General features: G+C 44.4%; 1 protein-coding gene across 1 annotated transcript; it reads right to left on the bottom strand.

Annotated features, from left to right (window-relative positions):
• Positions 1-15,271: 15,271 nt before the first annotated feature.
• LOC121083561 (regucalcin-like) lies at positions 15,272-21,999 on the bottom strand. The gene is made up of 6 exons (XM_040584113.1): positions 21,834-21,999; positions 21,159-21,341; positions 19,511-19,726; positions 17,910-18,041; positions 17,082-17,236; positions 15,272-15,810 (listed from the first exon to the last, which is right to left on the bottom strand). Exons 1-6 carry the CDS (start codon positions 21,997-21,999, stop codon positions 15,760-15,762), a joined length of 903 nt encoding a protein of 300 aa, XP_040440047.1. The 3' UTR covers positions 15,272-15,759.
• Positions 22,000-22,764: the final 765 nt, after the last annotated feature.

The following is a 22,764-nucleotide window of genomic DNA, read 5'->3' as shown; positions in this document are numbered from 1 at the left end:
CTGTGTTTGCTTCTGAGGTTACTGGACCACAATGGCTACTCTAACCTTGCAATGCTGTGAGCAGGACCTGGTGGGGATGAAAAGCACAGTCTGGAGTCCTTTGCACCTGGTCCCCATGCTTGGGGCTGCCTGTCAACAAGGTGCCTCTGACAACCTGACACCAGCCAGCAGGAACCTTAGGCAGAAAGGTTTGGATGGGATTTATTTTGCCCAAACACATCACAGCATGCCATGCCATCAGGAAGAAACAACCCGGGCTTTATTTGCAACAGGCAAACTCAGTGATAAAATTCAGTGGCTGGTAAAAATGCTACTGTGATGGTTAGGCATGGGGTACAGTACTGCTCCCTTCACACGATGCATTCTGAAGAGCCAGGGGTACATGAGATGGGCTTTTTTCTTACCCAAGTTTTGCAAGGTGGGGGAAATGTTTTGACTTAAACAACAGAAAGGAGAGGCAAAATTAGAGTTGAATTTCATTAGCAAATTTTTTAATTGAAAGTTTTGAAAAAGAAAAAAAAAAAAGAGGAAAAAGTCCTCAAGTTCCTCCAATTTAACCCAGTCCCACCAATGTTAAGCGAGGCTTCAGTGGGCTTGGAGGAAGATCCAGGCAAAACAATTTTCCTCTTAAACAGAAACAAATGAGATTTTAATTTCATAATGTAGTTAATTAACTTAACTACACCAGTATTGATAAAAACAGTTAAGATGCCCTAAAAAATGTTTAGTAAAGCCAGCTTACTTCATGTCTGACACCAGCGGTGTTTGAAACAAGGCATTAAAAGCCCTTCCAAGAGGCACAGGAGAGCTGCTCATAATGTCCTACCAATAAGAGAAGCTTAAGGAGGAGATAAACAAACCTCTTAGATGCAGCATCTGAGAAGACAGGAGCCAGAGGAGAACCAAGCTGTGTGCTAGAACCCATTCAAACAGAGATAGAAACTGGGGACACAAAAAATAAATGCATTCCTGTCTACTAGAAAGAATTTCCAGTTACAGGAGAAGGGAAACCTCCTTCTTTCATTCCTCCCTTTGTTCGGTTAGTTTGTTATCTAGTCCTTCAAAATTGTGCAAATGAAGTAAATTCCTGAGCTATTTTCTCACCATACTCTTGCACCATTCTGCATTAATATCTCTTTTTTTTTTTTTTTTTCTCTCTCCTATCTGGAACCAGTCAGAAACAAAAAACAAAGCAGCCCTCTACTCTGATGTCCTGATCCCTGGAGAAGCTAAGTGACAATGTAGACCAACACCTTTCATCCAAGAAGGCAACCCTCAGAGCTGCACAAGAGGCATCAGCCTGGGCAGGAGGGGGGCTGCAACATTACCCTGAGAAAGGCAAAACCATCAAGACACTGTGCCCTGCCCGCGTCTTTCCCGTGTGCAGCTCCTAATCTAGCAGCAGCCCATAGGGAGGAGGAGGAAGGACTCTTTTTGCACTTAAATTCCTCACTATGGTGAAAGCTGAGGAAGTAAGCCTGGTGTCCTTCAGCAGCCATGAACAACACCCCACCTTCTTCCTGGGATCAGTTTTGAAAACTAAGTGTCTTTGTGTCCTCAGGAACAAATTTCCAGTACCTTTGACACTGGGCAAAGGTTGAAGCTAAGAGTGTCTGGGTCTTTAAGCCATCCAGACCTTAACTCCTATGGCTCTCATGTAGGTTAAGACTTGATGGCTCTGGGCTCATAATGGATCATTGAGAAATAACTGTGAATATTCTTCTAAAGTTGGTGGGTTCTTTTCCCCCCATGCATTACTGATTTATACTGTCAACCATAACCATAGACTGCCATGGAGCAAGACCTCTTAAGGGCCACACTTCAGCAGAGATGACTCACAAGCTGATACAGGTCAGATGATAAACTGGGTCCTCAGTGCAGAACCAGCCCTATTCCATGCCCTGCAAAGCTGTGCCTATTGCAGCTTCATAGGCTTGTTGCACATGAGCAAAAGCATGTAAGGATGGATGTCTTGGGCAGCGCAGGCATGATCTGTGGTGACCTGCAGTAGAGGTTCACCTTCCAGCAGAACTTCACGCTGCAAACAGTACAAGTCATCCATGGCAGAGAATTTAGGTGCAGGGTTAGTAGCAGCTGAGCTCAGGATGTCAGTCTGGGTCAAACATTGCTAATATTAAAGGCTAAGATCTACAACAGAAAAATGACATGTTTCCAAAGGGGTCAGATAACCTAGGAAAACACCTCATCTTTTATTATGTTTCTTCATTTTATTACAGAGTAACAAAGCACCATAGTGACCTCCCACACTACCACAGGGCACTAATTTATACCATAGTCATTTATAAACTACTTTATTTATATTACTTGGCCTTTTTCCTCTATCAATATGACCTAAAACCCACCATCCATTGGTGGATTGTTTTCCACCAGTACTTGTATCAGGAATGTCGAGCTGAAGAGTTGCACAAGATACACAAGGGCTGCAGCTGCTGGGGCAGTCCCTTTCTTGCACCCTCAGGATGGCAGCTCTGCTGGAAATGTTTGTAAAAACATTCCAGTTAACACTTCCCACGTATAAACTAAGTCTGTGTTGTATTTTATTTTGCCTGAGCTAATTCATCATTATCCAGATATACACTCAATATGGCCAATCTTCCCCAGACTTTATAAATAGGATATAATAAGTACCCTTCAGGTTGTTACATGGTATTTTTAGTTAGGGGATGTTGCTAGCACTGCTGTGCACAACAAACAGACTGCAATGTTGTCTGACCACAAAAACAGATTTGCCAAGCCTCAAAATACAGTGTTAACAAATCACCTTCTAGTAAAACTAATGGTAAAAAGCTACCCCAATGCACTGGAAGCTCAGCAGCTGTGTGAATGATTGCCACTGTGTGTTTGAGGGAGGATGCACAAGCAGATAGAGAGGACATGCTCCAGCAGTGGCTAAACCCTATGTGACTGTCATTTGTTTCCTCCCGTGAGTTATTTTCCACGGCAATTTTCTTCCAGTTGGACTCAAGACACACTAAGGCTTCAAATCCCACCCACCCCCCCCACATCAGGAAAAAAACTCCACTGCCTTTTATAAACAAATCAAATCACAAGACTTAAATCTGAAGTCTTACCTGGTTTGACAATTGGCTTTTCCATGGATTAGGCTGTTCCAGACTGTCAGGTTTTGCTATAAAAGTAAAGCAGTTTTTTCTTACAATTGTATACCTCTGTATCTATTTTACCTGCAGTGATCATGGCAATGGCAACTGATCATAAAGCACAGTAATAAGTCTCACTTGCAGGAGCATATGAGCACATTTATTACAGCACACCTTAGAAGCTGCAGGGAGCAAGGACATTTGCGGCAAGTTGAAATGCAAGTTTTTCCTGTTCCTTGGTGACAAGTGAAGAACACGATGGCGCGCCCGCTGTTCGCTGTTGCACTTGTTACATTTTTTGTATGAATAGCTGTCTTACTGAGATGAGAAAATTTCATTCCGTTCGTGGGTGTGATGAGAACCATCAGCTACAGATTCAGACATTCCTATAAATATACTTGAAGCACTTCTGATCCTGAAATGGTCCTCAGGTCCTCTGACCTAGTCAAAACTTTGTATCAGGCTACATGGTTAGACCCTTGTTTTCTGCTCCATACTGAAAGGAAGCTCATGTAAAGAACAGGCCTCAGCTAGTTGTTGACACAAATCCAAAGTACTGGTCGTTTATAGGAAACGGAACTTGGCAACTTGGGTTTTTTTCATATTAGCTTTGGGGTTTTTTTTTTAGGGAAATGAGATTTTTGCAGTTGCCTTATCTTGTACTGTCTTTCTTCCCGTTTTCTTACCCCCAGCACTTTTTAAATCACAAGCTGAGTTCAGCCAAAATGGTATCAACCATAGCATGAGGTTCTTGATAAAAGCCTCTCTTTACTGTTTTGATAACCTGATTAACAGGCTCTTGGGTAAGGGCCAAATGCAGGGAGGCAGACATTGCTTCTCTCCTGTGGAGGTCACACAGTAAGACTGAGAAGGCAAAAAGTTCAAGAAAGTTTATTTTCTCTTTCTTCCCTCTGCCATAGCTAGAGAGGGCCGACCGCCTTGCAGACAGCTGTACACCACGGGGTCTGCTTGCTGCTGGGACCCTGTCTAGAAAAAGGTCCCAGTGATTCAGCTTTAAACATCTACATTGTATTGGCCTTCACATCTGTGATCCTGCAGTCATCTCCTCGTGTAGTGGTGCTGCAGCACCAAGCGGACCAAGCTCTGAGCAACCCGTCCCACCCCAGAACTGCTCAGTTTTGGCTGGAGGTTGGACTCGAGACCCCCAGGGGGTCTGAAGAGGGGAGATTTAGGTTAGATATAAGGACTAAATTCTTCACTAAGAGTGGTGAGGCACTGGCACGGGTTGCCCAGAGAAGCTGCGGATGCCCCATCCCTGGAAGTGTTCAAGGCCAGGGTGGACGGGGCTTTGAGCAACCTGGTCTAGTGGGAGTTATCCCTGACCATGGCAGGGGCATCAGAACTAGGTGATCTTTAAGGTTCCTTCCAACCCAAACCATTTTATGATAATTCTATGATTAAATGCTTGTGTACAGCAGGAGAACAGCATGCTTGCAGCTTATTTTTGCTCAGGTGTTAGTTATGGGCTCTGTATGCTAAACAGATTAACCCTGATAACAAGCATCGGTGGTGGTCAGGATGTACTTCTTCCCGCAGTTCCTCCTGTGTGGGCTTTCAAAGAAGCACTAACCAACAGCGGCGCAAACAGACAGAGCTGCTATCTTAATGGCTCACATTAGTGGAACCACCCCAATAGCAGAAGTCCCTAATTTGTGCAAGGCCTTGGCATGATAATCACGACTAAGCAGAAGTATTTGCACAATCTCCAGTTATTATTTAATCCAACACCTAGGGCAAAACATCGGGCTATTGTCTTGCAAAAGTCCAGAGTGATGTCAAGGGCCGTAAAATTCCTTACATGAGCTTTCTCAATTCAGGCTCAGAAAAACACAAATAAAAACATGACTCATGTTCTGACAGAGCAGCCGAGTCTCATCCTCCACTTTGAGCAGCAGATGAGCAGGCATGTCCCTGCATATTACCGTCCTTCTTGTCTTGATTAGGCAGGTTTCCTTCTAAAACAAAAGCTAATGATTTTGCTCACTACATGAGAAGTGAAAGCTGGAGTTTCTTTCTCCAGTCTTCTTCAAAGCTTACCTCCAAAGGAGTAGCCCTCAGGCAACGGGCACATCTCCTCGAAACACATGCAGACTGACAGAAGTACACACAAATTATAAATTCCTATATATTCCCCATAGTTAGCCAGTAAGCCTAGAAGTCTCGGGGGAGCTTGTTAAAAACACACAATTCCCCCCCCCAGCTGTGTGTGCAGGTACCCCCAGGAGAGCAGGGAGGAATATAAACAGAATATTCACAGGTGTTTGGTCCTTGCATAGGCAGACAGCAAAGGGAAGCTCTTCCACCAGGGCAGCCAAAGTTCACACAGCCATCTCCCACCGCCATCCCTCCCTACACCCACGCAGTCTTTGTTTTCCTGGGGGTATTATGCTATTTAGCAGCATTTTGGTTGCTTCACCCAGCAGATCTTGGCATCACCTGGAGTTTCATCTGAGAGAAACTTAGCATGTACCTGGAAGTTGTTCCCATCAGAGGATTGGAGCCACGCAGCAGAGGCTGTTGTAGAGAGCAACCTCTGGAGAACAAGTCCTCCCATCCCCAACTGAAACCAGACAAACTGCAGCCACCAGGCTCCTTTAATGCTGATGGCAACTAGCTCCCCTGACAAGCCATCTCCAGGAGAGGAGAAGCTCTAATTGGTGCTAATTGGTCAAAATTGCTTTCAGGTGTTACAGAGAAGTTGTCTGCTGACATCAAGCCAGCACTTCATGAACGTCAGGCAGACCTGATGGTTCATATTGGATCAACATACCATGAGATGATGTGGTAGTACAAAACAGACTGGAGTCAGGCATGGGCATGCAGGTCACCATTAGCCAGAGCATCTGGCAGAAATGTGCGTGCTTTTTCTTTACAGCCTGGCTTTATGCCAGCTGCAGGAAAGCCAGCCAATACCTGGTCCACTACAGAGCCTGCTGGTACAAGAGAAATCACCCCGCTTTTTTAGCATATTTAAAACATCTGATTGAGGTTTTTTTTTAGGGAGCAAACACTGTGTGTCATTACAGCCAAGAGCTATGAATCAGTTGAAGAGTCATGGTGTTAGGTTTACTGTGACATCAGAACATGGCTTCATCACAAATTGAGTCTCCTCAAGTCTTGTCTCAGATGTATCATCTATTTTCTAGAGTACCAAATTCAACATTTAAAAGGACTTTCAGTAAGAAAGGGTTATGCCAACAGAGGTCAGTGCATCACCATAACTCAGTCTTTCCTAATCTTAACTGGTAGATTATTTTTTTAATGAGGGAAATTATTTAAAAGGTATTTTAAGAGGAATCATCCTAGTCACTAGCTCATCCTAAGAACAATAATAGAATAATGAACAACAAAACTCCCTGTTTTTAAAGGAAAATAGAGAATTTTAGTGAACCTAACATTTTTTTACATTAATTCCTCCTCCACCCCTCAACCACACACAAACATTTAAAGCAGATGCTGAAAATAAATGAGAAGCTCATAAAATTACCCTATGTAGGTTTATTAGAAAAGTCACTAATATGACTGGAAATGTACCTGTCAGTACATTCCACATAATGAAGAGAAACTACAGCTCACCTTAGGACATTGTCTTTACATCAACAAGCAACTGTATGTCGAAACGTGTAGCTGAAATGGATAAAGCCGTTTGTTAAGCAGGGAATCTAATTTCTGCCCTATTAAGAAACCCCTAGTGACAGATTGTAGAAAATAGGAACTCTTTCATGTTGACCTGCCTCTTAAGGAAAATCAAGAACAAATTCCTAGCATAGCCACCTCAAGGCTGCCTTTGGCAGCTTTGGTGCCTGCTTGCTAGGCAGAGATCACCCACACTGCAGAGGTGAGCGGTAAGGACACAGAGCTGACTCAAGTTACTCCCACTCACTCCTGTGAAAGCGGGTGCAAACAGACCTCGTTGACATTGGCAGGGTGGGCGGAGGATGGAGCAACAGCAGCAGCCAGAGGAGGAAAGATGGGGTCTGCAGGGCTTGCTATCAGCTTTCCTGGGCATTAATTTTTGCCTTCCCTTCTCTCAGCAGCTACTCCCACTATGTCCTATTACCAACCTCTACTTCAATCCCCATGTCGCCAAAACCCACCAGGTGTCAGTGGAGTAGGAGGCAGCATATGGGCCTCTCCAAATCTGCTAAAGATTTCTTAAGTAATCCTGCTTGTGCCTCAGTTACCCAAGAGTGGGGATGATAGCGCTGATCTCTTTCCAGCTCTTCCAGGCAGACAGTCTTTGTGTATCTTTACCAAGTTTTCTCTAGCAGGGTATCATCTGTCCTTGGTGTTCCTCATACCGGCAGCAGTGTAAAGAACGTCATGTGCTTCAGAGAGGCTTATTGATCATGAAAAATGAAGCTCTTATCAATCAAGGGGAAACAAACTGAGCAATGCCAGGCTCCAGAATCCCTTAACTGAGGGGACTCCTGTGCCAACCTACATAAACCTCCCCTTCAGAACAGAGCTTAGAGAAGTCCTCCAAGCACCTGGAAGGTAGAAGTGACCACTGTCACTACTTAGTTTTCCTGCCCAAAGGCACAGGCCTATGCCATCACCCAGTGATCTCCCAGGTCACATTCTAACTTTTTGGCCAATGCCACCTACATTTGAGAGAGAAGTCCAGGTCACCAGAACATTAAGGTGAGATTCAGCTCATCCAGCTCCACAGATACCTGCAGTGCAGGTGTCTACTGATGTCTAAGGATGTCCACAACCCAGCTAAGATGCCTTTTGCAAATTAAAAGGTGCAATTCACTAGCCTCGAGTAGACATCTAAAATCAGTCTGCTGAGTTACACCCTAGAGCTGCCTGTTTCCCACACAGTGAAGAACTTGTTTGTTTCAAAGCAATAACTTTCATTGAAGAGCACAAACAAGCTGTCTGGAGAAGCGGAAAGAGCCCTGGCCCAGGCAGAAGTCTGGCAGAGGGGACAAGAGCACACAGCCGTGGACAGTCATTCCAGGAGCACTGCCGACAGAGTAATAAGTGATCCCACACCAGATCCACACAATTCCAGACCCCAAATTGTTCCAAAAGTACAACCTTCCCCAAACCAAGATAGCACAGTCAATTTTGTCCATAGTACTCTTTTTTTTTTTTGACAGAAACAGTAATTTATGCCAAATCACTCAAAAAACCTCACAACCCCACTGTGCCAGAAAATATTAATGCTACAATACCATCTCAAGCTAATCTTCATGTTTTTCACTCATTTTCTCCACAGCAATATCCCAGGTCATCTGGAGCTTCCATCATTGGTTTGTAACTCCTAAGGGAAAGCAAACACCTACTTGAACCTTTCTGTACATGCATTTAAAAGATAATTTTATGTCATATTTCCAGTGATTGTGGCTGTACTGGCTTTCCTGAGTTCCCGTCACATAAGCAAGTCCAAGCTGCTTCAAAGAAGCATGTACAAGTCCTGGGGTAGAAAGAAGACTGAAGGGGGATCCAGGTACAGACAGAAATCATGGCATAAGGCAGGACTGGAAAAAGTTAGTCTGCCATTTTCCTGCCACACAGCATCTGGCAAGGCATCCAGGAGATAGCTTAAAACCCACCTGTAGACCTTTGCAAATGGGGAAGAGTAGTAGGAGGAAAGCCACTGTAGTTGATTGGCTCACATATATGCAATTAATAGAAGGTCAATCTGTTATTTAACTTGCAATTTAAACAAAATACATAAATATCTGTAATGAAAAACAAGAAGGGATTTGAAAAAAACAGAGGGTGTTACAAATAGTTAATAAAACCTGGCCTTGGGAGAGTCATAAATAAATCAAGCTGGGGCACAAGATAATCTCAAGGAGAACCAAATGGTTAACGAGACCAAGCAGAAAATTCCTTGAACTATGTGTAAACTATCCTAACTGGCATACTACGAAGTCCACCCTCCAGCAAAGAAAGCCCTTTACCAACAAAGCCCCCTCCCCACAGAACATGCAGGGTGAAAAAAAGAATGCTGTATCTTTAAATGGTGACCGGGCTTGTAAGAACAAATGAGAATTAAGTGTGAATAAAGGTAATTGTAAACAATTGTTCAAAGTGTATATAGTGGTTTACTATGGCTAGCTTTGTAGATTTAGCATGCAGCACCCATCTCTGTGCAGACATGCAACGAGTGGTCTCTTGGCTCTGAGTGTGAGATTGGCTTTTTGCCCAGCGGGTGAAGAACTGTGTGACACCACACCACTAATCAGGCTTTCTAGCAGGAACAATATAGAAAGCTTCTGGGTCCATGCACACCCTCATTTTCCTAGAGCAAAGTGAAATACTCTCAGGCAAGAGAATGCTTCCCAAGATACCCAGCATGCCAAAACAGAAACCAGCCCAGCACCTCATAACGCAGGCAAGGCTCCCCTTCTCTGCTCCAGATCAATGTTAAAGAAAATGTATTTTGAATTGAGAAATTTGAAGTGCTGAAGCTGCTAAATGGCAGAACCAGGCCTCGTCCCTTGTATAGCCCTAATCCAAGGCTGGTTTAAAACTTAGTCAAGTTAATCAGTAGGACAATAGAGAAACAATAGATGATCAATTTGTATACACAGATGCTCACAGAAACACAGGTGTTTTTAGAAAAAATAATATATGTGAATGGGAATTGCTTGTTCAAAGACTAAGTGTGCTTGAAGGATTGTGTGAGTTAAAGCAGGCAGAAAGAGTGATCCGAGGAGGACCTTGGAATCGAGGCAGAGACTGGAACTGAATAGATGAATCAAGTGGGACAGGGTCAGGTGATGGATTCACAGAACTGACAAGACTAAAGGAAACTTCTAAAAACTTCAGACACTGACTAATAATTTGATAAGTGTACATAAGCTGTGCTGTATCCCTTTGTTCTCTACCACTCACTGAGGTGGTGGTCCAGCTCTGAGTCGTGATTAAAGCAAGCGCAGCGGTACCCACGTCTGTGTGAATTTTTCCTTTAACAACCAACCTCACACTCCTTGGCTTTCTTGTAGCTGGCCTGTCACTGCTCCAGATTCTTAATGTGACCATGTTACCCCAATGGCGTTGATGTGGGGATAACTCCATCATCGTCCAGTCCCACACCCTGCACTTACACTCCTCACCAAGTTAAATACAAACAGGTCCATTGTGTACCAGCCCAGCTTTTTGTGTCTGAGCTTTTTGAGTGTCTGATTTAAAAAAAAAAAAAAAAAAAAAAGTATAGGTCTTTGCAAAAAGTATGGGAGAGGGCAGTGGCAGTTCAGCTTTTCTCCCACTGCTGTCTCCCTTTGGGTACAATAAACTATATAAAGCCCTGCAGAGGATGGAGCGAACATCTTCAGTTTTCTCTGACCCCTATGTGTCCCTCCAGGCACAATTTTTCCAGTTCAAGCTTTACTTCCACGTTACGGAGCCCACCCTCCTGTCACTTGCCTTTTACCACACCTGCTAGCAACATGTTCTTCCCCTTTCTGTGCCTTCACCACATTTTGCTTTGTCATCACCTCAGCTTCCATGTTAAGTCTCACCTCTGATAAGTCTTTCTCTTTCCGTTCATCTTAAATTCTTCCAGTGTATCACTGCCATGATATCAGCTCTTTCCAAATGATACCACAGTCTTGACAGGGCATTCATCCATATCTTCTCTTCCCCAACATGACTTGGGTACTGCTAAACACAGTTGAACACTTTTTTCTTTAAGAAGACAGCAGCTGATGAGGATGAGGGACTTACACCTCCTCAGAGGTTATCACAGCTCAAGTGAGTCTTATTTGTGTGCAGGACGAGAACCTGACATCAACACCAACTGTTTTTTTTATTTTGAGGTTGTCAGTGCTGCACCATGCAGCACAAACAAACTCAATAAACCAGTACTTTCAGCAGCTCAAGCAATCTATCATCTTAGACAAAATAAATTAATCTACAGTTATTTCTGCCCTTCAGCCATTCTTTTGCAGACATCCAGTTCCTGCTCATATACCTCCCAAGGAGATACCTCTTGTTCCTGCAGCTGTTTTCCCAGTCAGACCCATCTGTTGACCAAAGTCACCCCACAGGTCACCCAGTAGTCCCGTTAATAGTTCATAGGGCAAGTAGCTTCTCATTTTCCAAGAGTATTTTCATGTGAATAGAGGTTCAAAGTTCAGTGTCTCTCTTTTGTGGGCTGTGCATTATTACCTCTGAAATCCCAGTACACATTGACACAGAGATAACAGCAAGAAGGTAGCAAAGATCTGGATTCAAAGTTCTATTTTTAAGTTTGACACTGATGTGAGTATGCAGCATGATAGGGTCAAGTAAAAAAAAAAAACAACCCGCTATGCAAAGCCAGGTCATTTTAGCAGGGAAGCTACCTTCTTGTGTTGCCAGGGACCTATTTACCCACAGCAGGTAGCACTTGTGAACTTTTTATTTAAAGTCAGCTGTTTTGTGTCTGTCCCTTCCCTCATTAGCAAAGAGACAATCTTTACAGTTTCTCTTTATGATGAAGTAGATAATCACAACAAGAAACAGATAAACAAAGATTGCTAGAAAAATTATTATGTCTCCTTATCCAGGATTAAGAAACATTTTCACATCTTCTTTCCTGCCTCAAGTCCTAGGCACAACAGTAAAAGGCAGTGAAACAAACACTACATCCCTGTATTTGCCAGTTCCAGGCCTGTGAGAGCACGTGGGTGCAGCAGCAATGCCAGCACAGCCGTGATGTTTAACCAGCTTCACTCACATCCTGGCTGCACTTACGAGTATTTGGAGATCCTCGGTTTAGATTCAACAGGTTTTCTCAAAGACATGTCTTTTTGGGCAGGCAAGAAAAGGCAGATAGTTTGTCCCACAAGGATTAGAAAACACAGGGATCAAAATCTTCCCAGTTGAAAGCATACGCCCAACACACAGAAAAGCATGCGAGAGAAGTAAGATTTATCCAGCCTGGTATGGGTTAAATAATCATTAAACATAGCAAGTACTTAGGAAAGCTTATCAAAAGCAGGATGTACAGACCAATCCCTTACAAAGGAAGTCGGCTCCCATCGTCACCACTGTCTTATTGACAGGTTGTTTTATGTTTTGCCTGTGATCGATGTTGGGGAGATACTCCATCAGCAGCTTACCCCTGGGCAGGCAGCGTCCTCCCTGCCATGCTTCTCACTGTGCAGGGCTGACCCACACCAACCACATGCTCAGTCATCCAGTAACCACCTCAGAGCGTATTCTCACCAAGGAATACAGACACCGTGTTGTTCCCTACACACACAAAGGGAATGAATCCAGTCCCACACCCCCTTCCTTGATGCCTTCGCCCGGCCTAAGGCAAAGGGTCTTTGCTTCATTTCAGTTAACAAGGCTGGAGAACAGTCCCACCATGGTTTTCAATCAACACCATTTTAGGAAGCAAAATCACAAAACAGCAACTTCTGAAATTGGAAAGAGAAGTAGTGGGCCTTTGGGTAACAGAGAGAAATTCATCTTCAAACCTTTCTTTAATTTGGGAAGCTGTGCTATGAGACATCCCAAAACGCTTGGACCTTGGAGTCTGAGTAGCACGCACAGTGTCTCCCTTTAGAGATGGAGGAAGGTGTGACTGGGGAATTACAAACCAGTGAGCCTGACCTGTGCGCCTGGGGAAGCTCTAGAAAAAAAAACGAGGGTATTAAGGATTTCTCAAGTGCAAATTGTTTCAAAATTATCTACTTTCCTTTTCTGGCAGAGCAAATAGCCTAGTGGGTAGGCAATTTTGTAAATAACTGGATATTTTTAATTAAATAAGGCATCTGCACACACTTCCTACATTATTTTTTTTAATTAAAGGTTAGGACACTTGACTTGCCTCCAAACGTCATGCCTTGCATTCCTCTCCAGGTGGGGTAAACAGGAAATCTTGCATAATTGTCAGGGCTCCTTATACCAGTTTGGTATTGACATGGTGCCAAATGGCATTTAACACCTTTACTCATAAGAACCTTCAGCAGCTTAATTACTATTGGAATTATGACTAGGAAAAAAACCCAACAGCTCAATTGTTGAGCAAACATTAAAATTAACCGAACATTTTATTTCTCGGTTAGGTTGTCTTTCTGCAGCATTATGGACTCACCTCCCTTCCAGGGCAAGGTAGGGGTGAAGCAGAGTGACGGGCCAAGAGCCTTCATCCTGTTTTACTAATCATCTGGTCAAGTATCACAGGAGCAAAGTGCTGGCTAACGACCTAAAATAATCGTCTAGAATAAGTGTTCAAAAAGTACCTAACATGGATTTTACAGTAGACTTCAGGTAACTGCACTGAAATAAATGTACTTCAGAAAATTCTGTTCAGTGATCAAGTATATTCAATGGTGCTTAGTGAATAAATCTCCCTTCTTGCCCCCCCTGGATCTCACATTTCTTTCTGGACTATGGCCTGGTTCAACTGGGGGGGGCAAATATACCACCTAACCTTCCCCATGTTACATCCTCCTTCAAAATGGGTAGGACATCGTCCTGGGACATATGGTTTGGGCTGCCCTCTGCCTGATCAGAGCTCAGAACCAGATCTCCTGCTTGTCAGCTGGCCAGAAAGCTACCACATAAGAGAGTTGGATGTTATGAGCATTTTAAAAGAAAGCAAGCAACCCAGCCTGGTTCTTTCAAGACTGCTATGAGGGACCCCTGGCCAGGAGAAAGATGCTGGCTCTGGAGAAAACAGCTAATTCTAATAGCCCCATGGAAAATAACACTTCTGCATGGCTAACCACAGTTTCTCTGCTCCTCCATGCATGGGTTATTGTGGGAGGTTATCCTCGTGAGGCACTGAATACTTACTCCCTGCTCATACTGTCTGAGGGCTTACTCAAGGCTTGAATAGCAGTGGTGGAAAGGCCAAATACCTCAGAGAAAGACACTGAAACCTAAGTCTGGTAAATGATGAGTATTATTGACTTCTTTGTAACATCACAAAGTGTCAGTGTTAAGGATCTGAATATGTATTATGTGCTGTCTTCCCAGGCAGTGAAAAGATAGCAAATTCAATGCAAAGGCTAGATTTCACTGGATATCTACAGGTCTCAAGCATTCTTAAATAATGAAAGGATCACAGAGGTTCAGTGAATCCAACATAGTGTTGGGTCATTATTTAAATAGCCTCTAAAAACACACCTCGACATTGTGCTTTCTGCAGCACCAAGGTATAATCAGCTCCTGCTCATGGAGAAATGAACTGAAGGTCACGGAGATGTAGGAGACAAAATAGCTTTGTCAGGGCCCAGGTTTGCACAAAGCCAAGGAAAAACTGAGAGACCCCCTCCACTACACTCTTAAGTTTTTCACAGACTCATCTGCCAGCATTTTCCAAAGTGCATTTCATTTACTTAGATGCAAGGTGCTATTTCTGCTCTATCTGCAGACCATCCAGTAGAAGCAATGGGAAGAGGTGAGCAACTTCTCCACTTCCATTGCTCATCTACTCAGTCTGGCCAGATTTTGGCCAGGACCTGGCTCACTGCAGGTATGCAGAGGCCTTCAGGAAACCCCCAAATTCAAAAGCTTTGATGTAGTCACCGGTGTGGGAGAAAGTCCTGTACAGTTTGGGCAAAGGGAGAAACATTGATAGGCCAGATTTTCATTCCCAGGAAAGAAAGAGCAGGTGAGGGTAATGCAGCGAGAAACCTGGGCAGATATATACAGCATTAAAGACAGGGACAAGGATTTCCAACTTAATACTGATCAATATGGACCAGAAAGAGATAGCAGAAAGCTGGCAAAAAGTGAGATTAAGTAGAAAGAGAAGCTCAGGGGGAAGAGAAGAAAAAGAAAATCTGAAGGGAAAAAGGAGGAAAATACTTGAAACAGCAGAGGAAGAGCTTTATAAGAAGAGGAATAAGAAACCATGCATGCAGTAAGAAAATATGTAAAGCAAAGGGAAGTCCATGTGTATAGGTGCAAATATGACCCCGGACAGGACAACTCTAGGGAGCATCCATTTTTGATATCAGGCCATCCTGGCAGCTCACAGCCTGTTTGTACTCGGACTGCGTGTGGTCACTCAGCATTTTCATGGTAATATCTGAATGCAGGGAAAAAAAACAAACCGTAAGCATATTTTAGGTGTGATTGCATAATTTATTTTCAGCAGCATGAACCATGTTCTAAAGACAAGATAGAAGAATTTATGACAAGGCAAATGGAAACAGGCTAGCAAGGATGTAAAAAAAATTGAGTCTGGATGCTACAAATAGGACTGATCACCAAGAAAACACCTCAGGGGGAGTCCCACAGCAGAGGAGTAGTCCAGTTCAAGCCATCACTCTTACAATATTTATTAAAATCTGCCATGTCATTGCTGGTAAATCACTGTAACATGAAAAGACAAACCAGGAGTCAGGTTCTTCTTTGGGAACACACAGCCTTGAAAATCCAGAGCTGGTCATCAGAAGGTTCAACAAAACTAAGCTCAGTCTTATGTAGGTTTATGGAAAGTCACAAAAGCTATCAAGGTGTAACACGGATTAACTTTACCTCTCTAACCTATTGCATCAAGCCACAGGCCCACGGAAGAAAGAATATCTTCAATTCCAAACAAGCACGCTTTCAGTTTAGAAATCCTCACACATAAATTCTGTAGTTCATTGGACTTCTGCTTGTCAGAGCTACAAGATGCAAGCATTTCTTCTTTGTTATTTAGTGTCAATGTTCAAGCAGCATAGAAATTCTGTGGGATCCCTTTCACACCCAGGCCTGTTATCTGTTTAAAAATTACAAAAATAAAAAAAGGAAACATCTCCAATTGAGTACAATGAAAACACTCAAATGTTGTACGACAAAAACCATAGCAACCTACCGCTACATGGAAGGTCTCCAGCTTCAAGAGGAGACCAAAATGAGTCATTACATGGAGTTCTTTAGAACTCTTTAAGACTAAGGTCTTTATTAGCACCACTCAATAATTTTGATAATTTACACATTATTTGTAGCCCTCACATGTTGTCCCTATCTCTGCATTGACGAAATCACTCATAGTAACTTTTAATGTGCTTTGCCCATGCAAGACAAATGTGAGTTTGGAAAATATAAATTCCCTTCTAGAACTGGAGAACTGAGGAACAGAGATAAAAAAAAACAAAGCTCCTAAACTCTGCTGCTTGAGAAATCTATCAATTCTCAGCCATGAGAGATCTGCTCCAAACACTGCTTTCAACTATAAGGTCCCAGATCCCAGACTAGATCTCCAGCCCTGCTGGAACATGTCTTCATCCTATTGCCAAACTGATTACAGTCTGGGTTTGTTTGGGTTTTGTTTGAATTTGTTTGGTTTTTTTTCATTTCCACTCATTTACGACCCTTCTCTTTCCTGCTGTGGTCAGCTTTCAGGGAATGATGGCAATTGCTCATTAAGAACTGCATTTTATTCTCCTGATGTACTTTTTGCTAATGGACTGAAAAATGAAGAGATAAACAAGTTTTGGATTCAAGAGCCCAGGACAAAAATGTAGATTATTAGTTTCTCAAAATGTAGCAACCACTTTTAACAAACTAAAAAAATCCCACAAGTTTTGGGATTCAGGTGCAAATTGGGTGAATTTAAGAATTTAATTTTTAAAGGAGCAACCTGTGCTGTAAACATCTAGATTTCTTGTCACAATTAAAAGCTGAGAATTAAGGGAGTGAAATTTCCAAAACTGATGAAAATATAGGAAGAAATAGGAGCAAAACTCAAGTCCTGACAGTGTATTACAGAATATGCTATACAGGGCAGATCCAGATCCACTGGCTGCCTTCAGCCCCTGACTGGATATCAACTTCAGCTAACCAACATGTCAACACTATTACCAGCAATTTCTTCAAATCTTCCTTCCAAATGCACGAGCAGCTGTGCAAAAGCAGCTGTGCCTGGCCAGTGGACATGGAACGCATCTGGACCAGCACATCAGGCCAGTGGGATGAGTGAGGGCACCTCACTCTCAGAGCATGAGGCTTGGCAGGTCTGACATACAGAAAGAAAGGAAACGTGCTCACCTTGAAGATCTCTCCTGCGTGAGGTTCCTTGGCTAAGGTGGCCTCATCCAGTCCATCGTATGCAGAAGTCACATACATTTCTGAGTAGTCTTTTCCACCAAAGCAGCAAGAGGTGATCCTCGGAGTAGGCAGCCTCACGGTTTGGATTCTTTTTCCTGGGAAAAAATGTGCAATTGTTTCCCAATGTTCATTTTCTAGGAAACATATAAATATGAATGCAGTACTAGTGCACATGGCACAGATGTGGTATTTACTCAGAAGGCATCTCCCCTACAGACAGGGGCCATATGCTAAATGACAGTTTGTGGGGAAATCAAATTATTTCATCTGCCTCATGTCTAACTAGTTTTCAGCCTCTCCCCTATATCTGTGAGGCATCGCTTCCTTTTCTCACAATGAAGCAACACAGTATGAGAAGCCAGGAAAGGCAAAGACACCTGGCCTGGGATGGCTGTCATTCCCTAACAGCATTTCCCAGTTAAATGTTTCAACACTGAGAATTTTTTCTCCTTTAATTGCAAGTTTGTAGTATTTCTTGTAATAAATGTGCAGTGCTTTTTGTGGGATTTTAGTGGCATTATTAAGAAGAGGGTGTGGTGCATCAGCAGCCCACAGGAGCCAGGGTACCCGTGTAGAGGCAGCGCGGGCATCACTCTTCATGTGATCAGGGTCTGGGCCGGCGATGCTCTCGACAACCCATGGGGCAGAACTGGGCAATAAATGACACCACCTCATCTCACCTTCAAACCATTCCTCCTGGGTGCCTTTCCTCTTGCGTTCATGGCATGTAGGTGACACTCAATACGCACGTGCTGGCGGAGGCCTTACCTGTCTCTGGGTCTATGCGAATGACTCTCCCACCATCGATACAGGCCACCCAGAGCTTCCCTTCTGCATCTATGCACATCCCATCGGGCATTTGCTCCTCCTTTTCTAGATGGTACAAAAGTTTTGGGCAGGCTGCAGGGAGAGTTACAGAGCTGGTGTTACATGGGCTGGTACCAGTTCTGCATCAGATCCCAGTCTAACATATTCCATGCTCTTGCCAACTGGTAAATTCACTTTCTGTGAGAAAAATGCACTGGAATATGTGTATCATGTGCACATCTTGCAGATGTGTTAAAAGCCTAACTGAGCCTGGCAGAAGCAAGCCCCCAGCAGAGCCCTTGCAGTTTGGGATTGTACTGAATTAGGGCTCCTGTTATTTTACCAAGGGAAAAGAGCCTGTCCTTCCTGTTAACCCACTAGCTGCTTGTCATGCCACAACTGCTGCAAGAGCAGTGACTTTTCCTGCACTTCCATTGATCATTACAGCCTGGATTTCTTTTTATGAGCAATGCATCACACACATAATGACTTGGGTTTAAATGCTGGCGATAAGCAACTTCTGCCAGCTAAAGATCAAGAACTTTACTCTTTAATGGCCAAGAAAGCTACCAGTTTTGATTAAGCCTGGACACCAACTGCTGGCAGTCTAGGTGGCAGTGCAGATGGCTTGGTGGACACGTGCGCAGTCCATGGACCAGTGCCCATGGGCAGCGATCTGCTTGCTCTGACCCAGAGCTTTCTGGCCATTACACTACCCAAAAATAGCCAAGGCTAGGAAGTTCAAACTAGTTACATTTTTGTAGGGGGGGGGAGGGGGGGGGAGGGGAAGTTGGACTAAATCTTCTTTAGAAGCCTTATATCCTGAAATTTATAGAAATAGATTTTCTCAGCAATTGTAATCTGAGTGAATGTAATTATTCTGTATGATATTCACCCATGATTACAAAGTCCACGCTAATTAGAGTACAAAGGCACTTCAGCCATTTAAATTTCCACGGAGTATAACAGATCGATATAGCTCAAAAATATTTCATAGAGTTTTGAAATGGGTTTGCACCCATTTCGCTTGCACCTGAATTTTCCTTTTTGCAGATACAATAAAAGATGTTTGTCCAGAAAATGAATTTAAGTGAAATTTGCCAAACATCTGAAGGCAATTTTAATTTCAGAATTGGGAAGCCTTAGTCACAAGGATAACTTCATTCTTTAAATATATTCCTGTGATATACATGCATGCATATTCTGTATTTGTATTTATGGAGCTAGTACAATCGAAGCTTTCCAGTAGATGGCACTCAAGAATAAATAGCATCCTATAAATTAATTTTCACCCTGCAGTACAGATGACTTCTTCCCTGCAACTCCTTGAACGGGTCTAATATGATTATTTATCCAGATTAAAGTAAATGAAGGATTGTCAAAACTTTGTTCACCTGGTGTGTAACTATATTTGAGAAAAATCACAATCAGCCTGCTGACAAGCTGTAACCAGAAGATATGAGATCTGTCAAATAAATCACTGCATCTTACATGCCCAGGTCTCACTGCAGAAAGAGTAAGAGTCATCAAACTTGTCACCAAATTTAGAAGAGCATGTGTACCAATCTTTCCAGTGTGCACATCATAGCTGAAGGCATGCACAGCATATGCCAGGCTGTCAATGTGAAAGAAGGTCCTGTGGTCCAGGGACCAGTCCAGACCATTGGAGATGTCCACCTGGTCTAACTGTTTTATTACTGAATGGTCAGGGAAAAGGGTATAGAGAGCCCCTTGCCGGCTCGCTCGGACCCCTGGTGCCGTCTCTTCAGCCATTGTACCTGAAATGGAAATGGGAGCACTGGTTAGAAAGTAGAAGCTTGCTCCTCGTGCTTGATTAAAAACCTCCTCTAAGTGTTACTAAGAGGTCCTAGGGAGAAAGGGACTAACCCGGTCTTATTAGATTGATGAGAAGGAGGAAAAGGAGCCGATCAGGAGCAGCTGCGTCCCGCAGAAGTGATGCTGACTGATGAAAGGATGAGCTTCTGCATTGCTGTTTGAGTCATAGACACCAAAGACCCAAAGGAGCACCACGATGCACCAGGGGCCGAGGTTCTGCTCACAGCAAAAGCCAAGACGCAGGCAAGCATCATGTGCTCTTTTTGTTGTTGCTCCTCATAGGCTACTTTCATCATTTAAATGGGCTGTTACCTTAAAATACAGGTGCTGTAAAGCACACTCATCTCAGAAGCAAGTGGAGAATACCACAGAAGCGAGAATTTTTTCTTAAGGAATTTATGCCTCAGTGTTAACCTCATTAGGTATTTCTTGATTCTCTCTCCTCTGGAGAGAGCTCTGCAGTGATGGGATGGGAAGCACTCAAGGAGAATATTACACCTTCTTTTAACTATGACAGACTGCTTCTGTTGGTCTTCCCTTTTAGAAGCCCTCAGGAGCTTATTTTACAATGCTTGGCCAAAACCCCTGTTGAAAGCATTGATCCTCCATGCGCAGCTGGGAATGGGTGTGCAAAGCAGGTTTTTCTCTCTTATTCTTGCCCTTAACTCCAGTGACATGTTATCCCTCAAGCATAATCATGAGTCAAATGAATTTCCTGACTTTTGGCAAATTTGAAATAGTAAGAAAAGGCTGGTTGGCAAAACAAATACAGAGCCTTTTTCATTCCCATCAGTCGCTCTCCACTTCCAGCTTGGATTGCTATGCTTGGATCATCATTTATATGACAAAAAGCACAGGGGCACCCTGGCTGCATTGCAACCAGTGGGAAAAGTTCCTCTTGCCTTCAGGATGCCAAGGATCTCTCACCACATCCCTGTTTCCCATGGGCTAATCAGGGGAGGCTGTACCTGAACAGTGCAAGCCACAGCTCATCACCTACTCTAGGAGCTGTATCCTCCTCTATACCTCCAAAAACCTTCCTGTCTACATGTCTACCTTCACCTGCTTTTCACCTTCTGTGGAGGGAGATGTTTGAAAAACACCATCTTCCAAGTAGAAGGGGAGCCTTCCACCAGATGGCCTTTGTCCACAGCCTCTATCTTCATTATAAGTCAGAGGATGCGGCCAGCATCTCTTGTCCTCCCCATTGGGCAGTAACTGAGCAGAGGGTTTACAAGATAGCTCATGCTCACGACAGTGGTTTTTGCAGGGAAGTCAACAGAGGAATTGAGAACATGGAATAAAATGCACTATATAAACCACACGGTAATTAGTTCGTCTTTGCTCTTGGGGAAATTTCTGCCAGAAACTTACCAGCAAAAAACCTCCCCTTTGGATCCACTTTCCCATCATTGAACCTGTTGTTGGGTTTATCCTGCTCAAGCTCAAGGATGGTGGTGACCACCTGGGTGTCCCAGTCCAGAAAGGCAAACCTGGTTCCCAGGGCGATGACATAGCCCCCGCACTGTCGCAGTGCCACTGAGCCAACACGGGCATCTGAGGGCAAGAGGGAACAGCAGATGGTGGGCAGCTCCAGGGCCATCAGCCAGCCCTACCCCTCCCCACCTCACCGAGGTCACCTGGGTTTGATTGGGACATCCCTGACCCAGGACAGGCTTAGCTGATGCTAAGATCCTTCTCCCCTGAGATCGTTAGCACATCTCGCTGGCTTTACAGTCCCCGGATCCTTCCACCATCTGGGCAGACACAGCCATTAGGACTGCACCTTTTCCTCTGCAGGTCCCAAAGGAAACATGCCTTCCCACTGGGGCTCAGCAAGGGCAACATGGCCCTCCACACCTCGGCATGGTCCCCTCTGCTCCGCTGGCTTAGGCCACACTGTGCTTAGCAACACATCAATGAAGGACAGGGCATGTGGCCCCATGGAACATAAGGGAGACCACCATGCCGCAGGATTCCTACTGGGAGGGATGGGCAGGGGCAGGCAGAGAAGACTCCCGGGATGAGGTGGTGAGTACGGACCCTTACCCACAGACACACTCTGCACCTCATTGGTGACTGGGCTCCAGCGGCAAACTTTCTGTGAGTTAATGTCTACGTAGATGAGCGCGCTCTCCCGTTCTTCCCAGACGGGGCACTCTCCCATCCTGTTCTTCTCCTTCACAACAGATTCAATTTTGATGGAGGAGGACATGGTCTGAGGGGAAGAGAGTTGACAACGGATTTAAAGAAAAGCTCTTGTGTGGATTTTTTATGCCTGTGATGCTTAAAAGCAGGGTTTGTAAATGGAATAACCCTCCAAATCCCACATGGTGGAGTAATTTAAGAGGCTTCATGGCTGGAACTCAGCTTGAGGTGCCAAGGCTTCTCCTTAGCAAACCTTTCCTAGATGAGAGGCTTTAAGCCAGAGCTGCTGATGAGGAACTTGCCTCCAGGCAAGGGAGCGCTGGGACAGGGCCCTGAGCTGGCACCAAGCTGTTGGCTGGGGATCCGTGATCCCAAGGGCCCCCCAGACCATGGGGAGGGACTGGCAGGCAGCAGCACCAATGAGCCAGAAGCCTTTTTGTGGAAAAATGAGACTCTGCCTTATTAACACAGATGCATTGATGTGCTCCACAGGAAGACATACATGCACCCGCAATACCGACTGCAGTTTGCCACCGAGGCCACCAAAGACCGAGTGCCTGTTCCCGCACCGAGTCAGCGTGCATATGCAAACACTGGAGATGGCTCCTGCCTTTCATGCTCCTGCGTTTCATCTTCGCTGCCCCCCTCACTGCCCCAGCCGCGGCTCCAACCCCTGCTGCAAACTCCGAACTTCACCCTGTGCCAGGCTGCAGGGTGTGATTGTCCCGGCTGCTACTCCGGGGGTGAAGCCACCCGTCTGTGAAGCTCCCAGCCCAGGTGCCTGCTCCTGCCAGGGGTGTCCGTGCCCCGGCTGCCCCGTACCCCCATCCCT

Source organism: Falco naumanni, chromosome 2 (genome assembly GCF_017639655.2).
Source record: "Falco naumanni isolate bFalNau1 chromosome 2, bFalNau1.pat, whole genome shotgun sequence".
Taxonomy (NCBI): Eukaryota; Metazoa; Chordata; class Aves; order Falconiformes; family Falconidae; genus Falco; species Falco naumanni.
The sequence above is the reverse complement of the archived record's forward strand: the minus strand, read 5'-3'. Positions and strand labels throughout refer to the sequence as shown.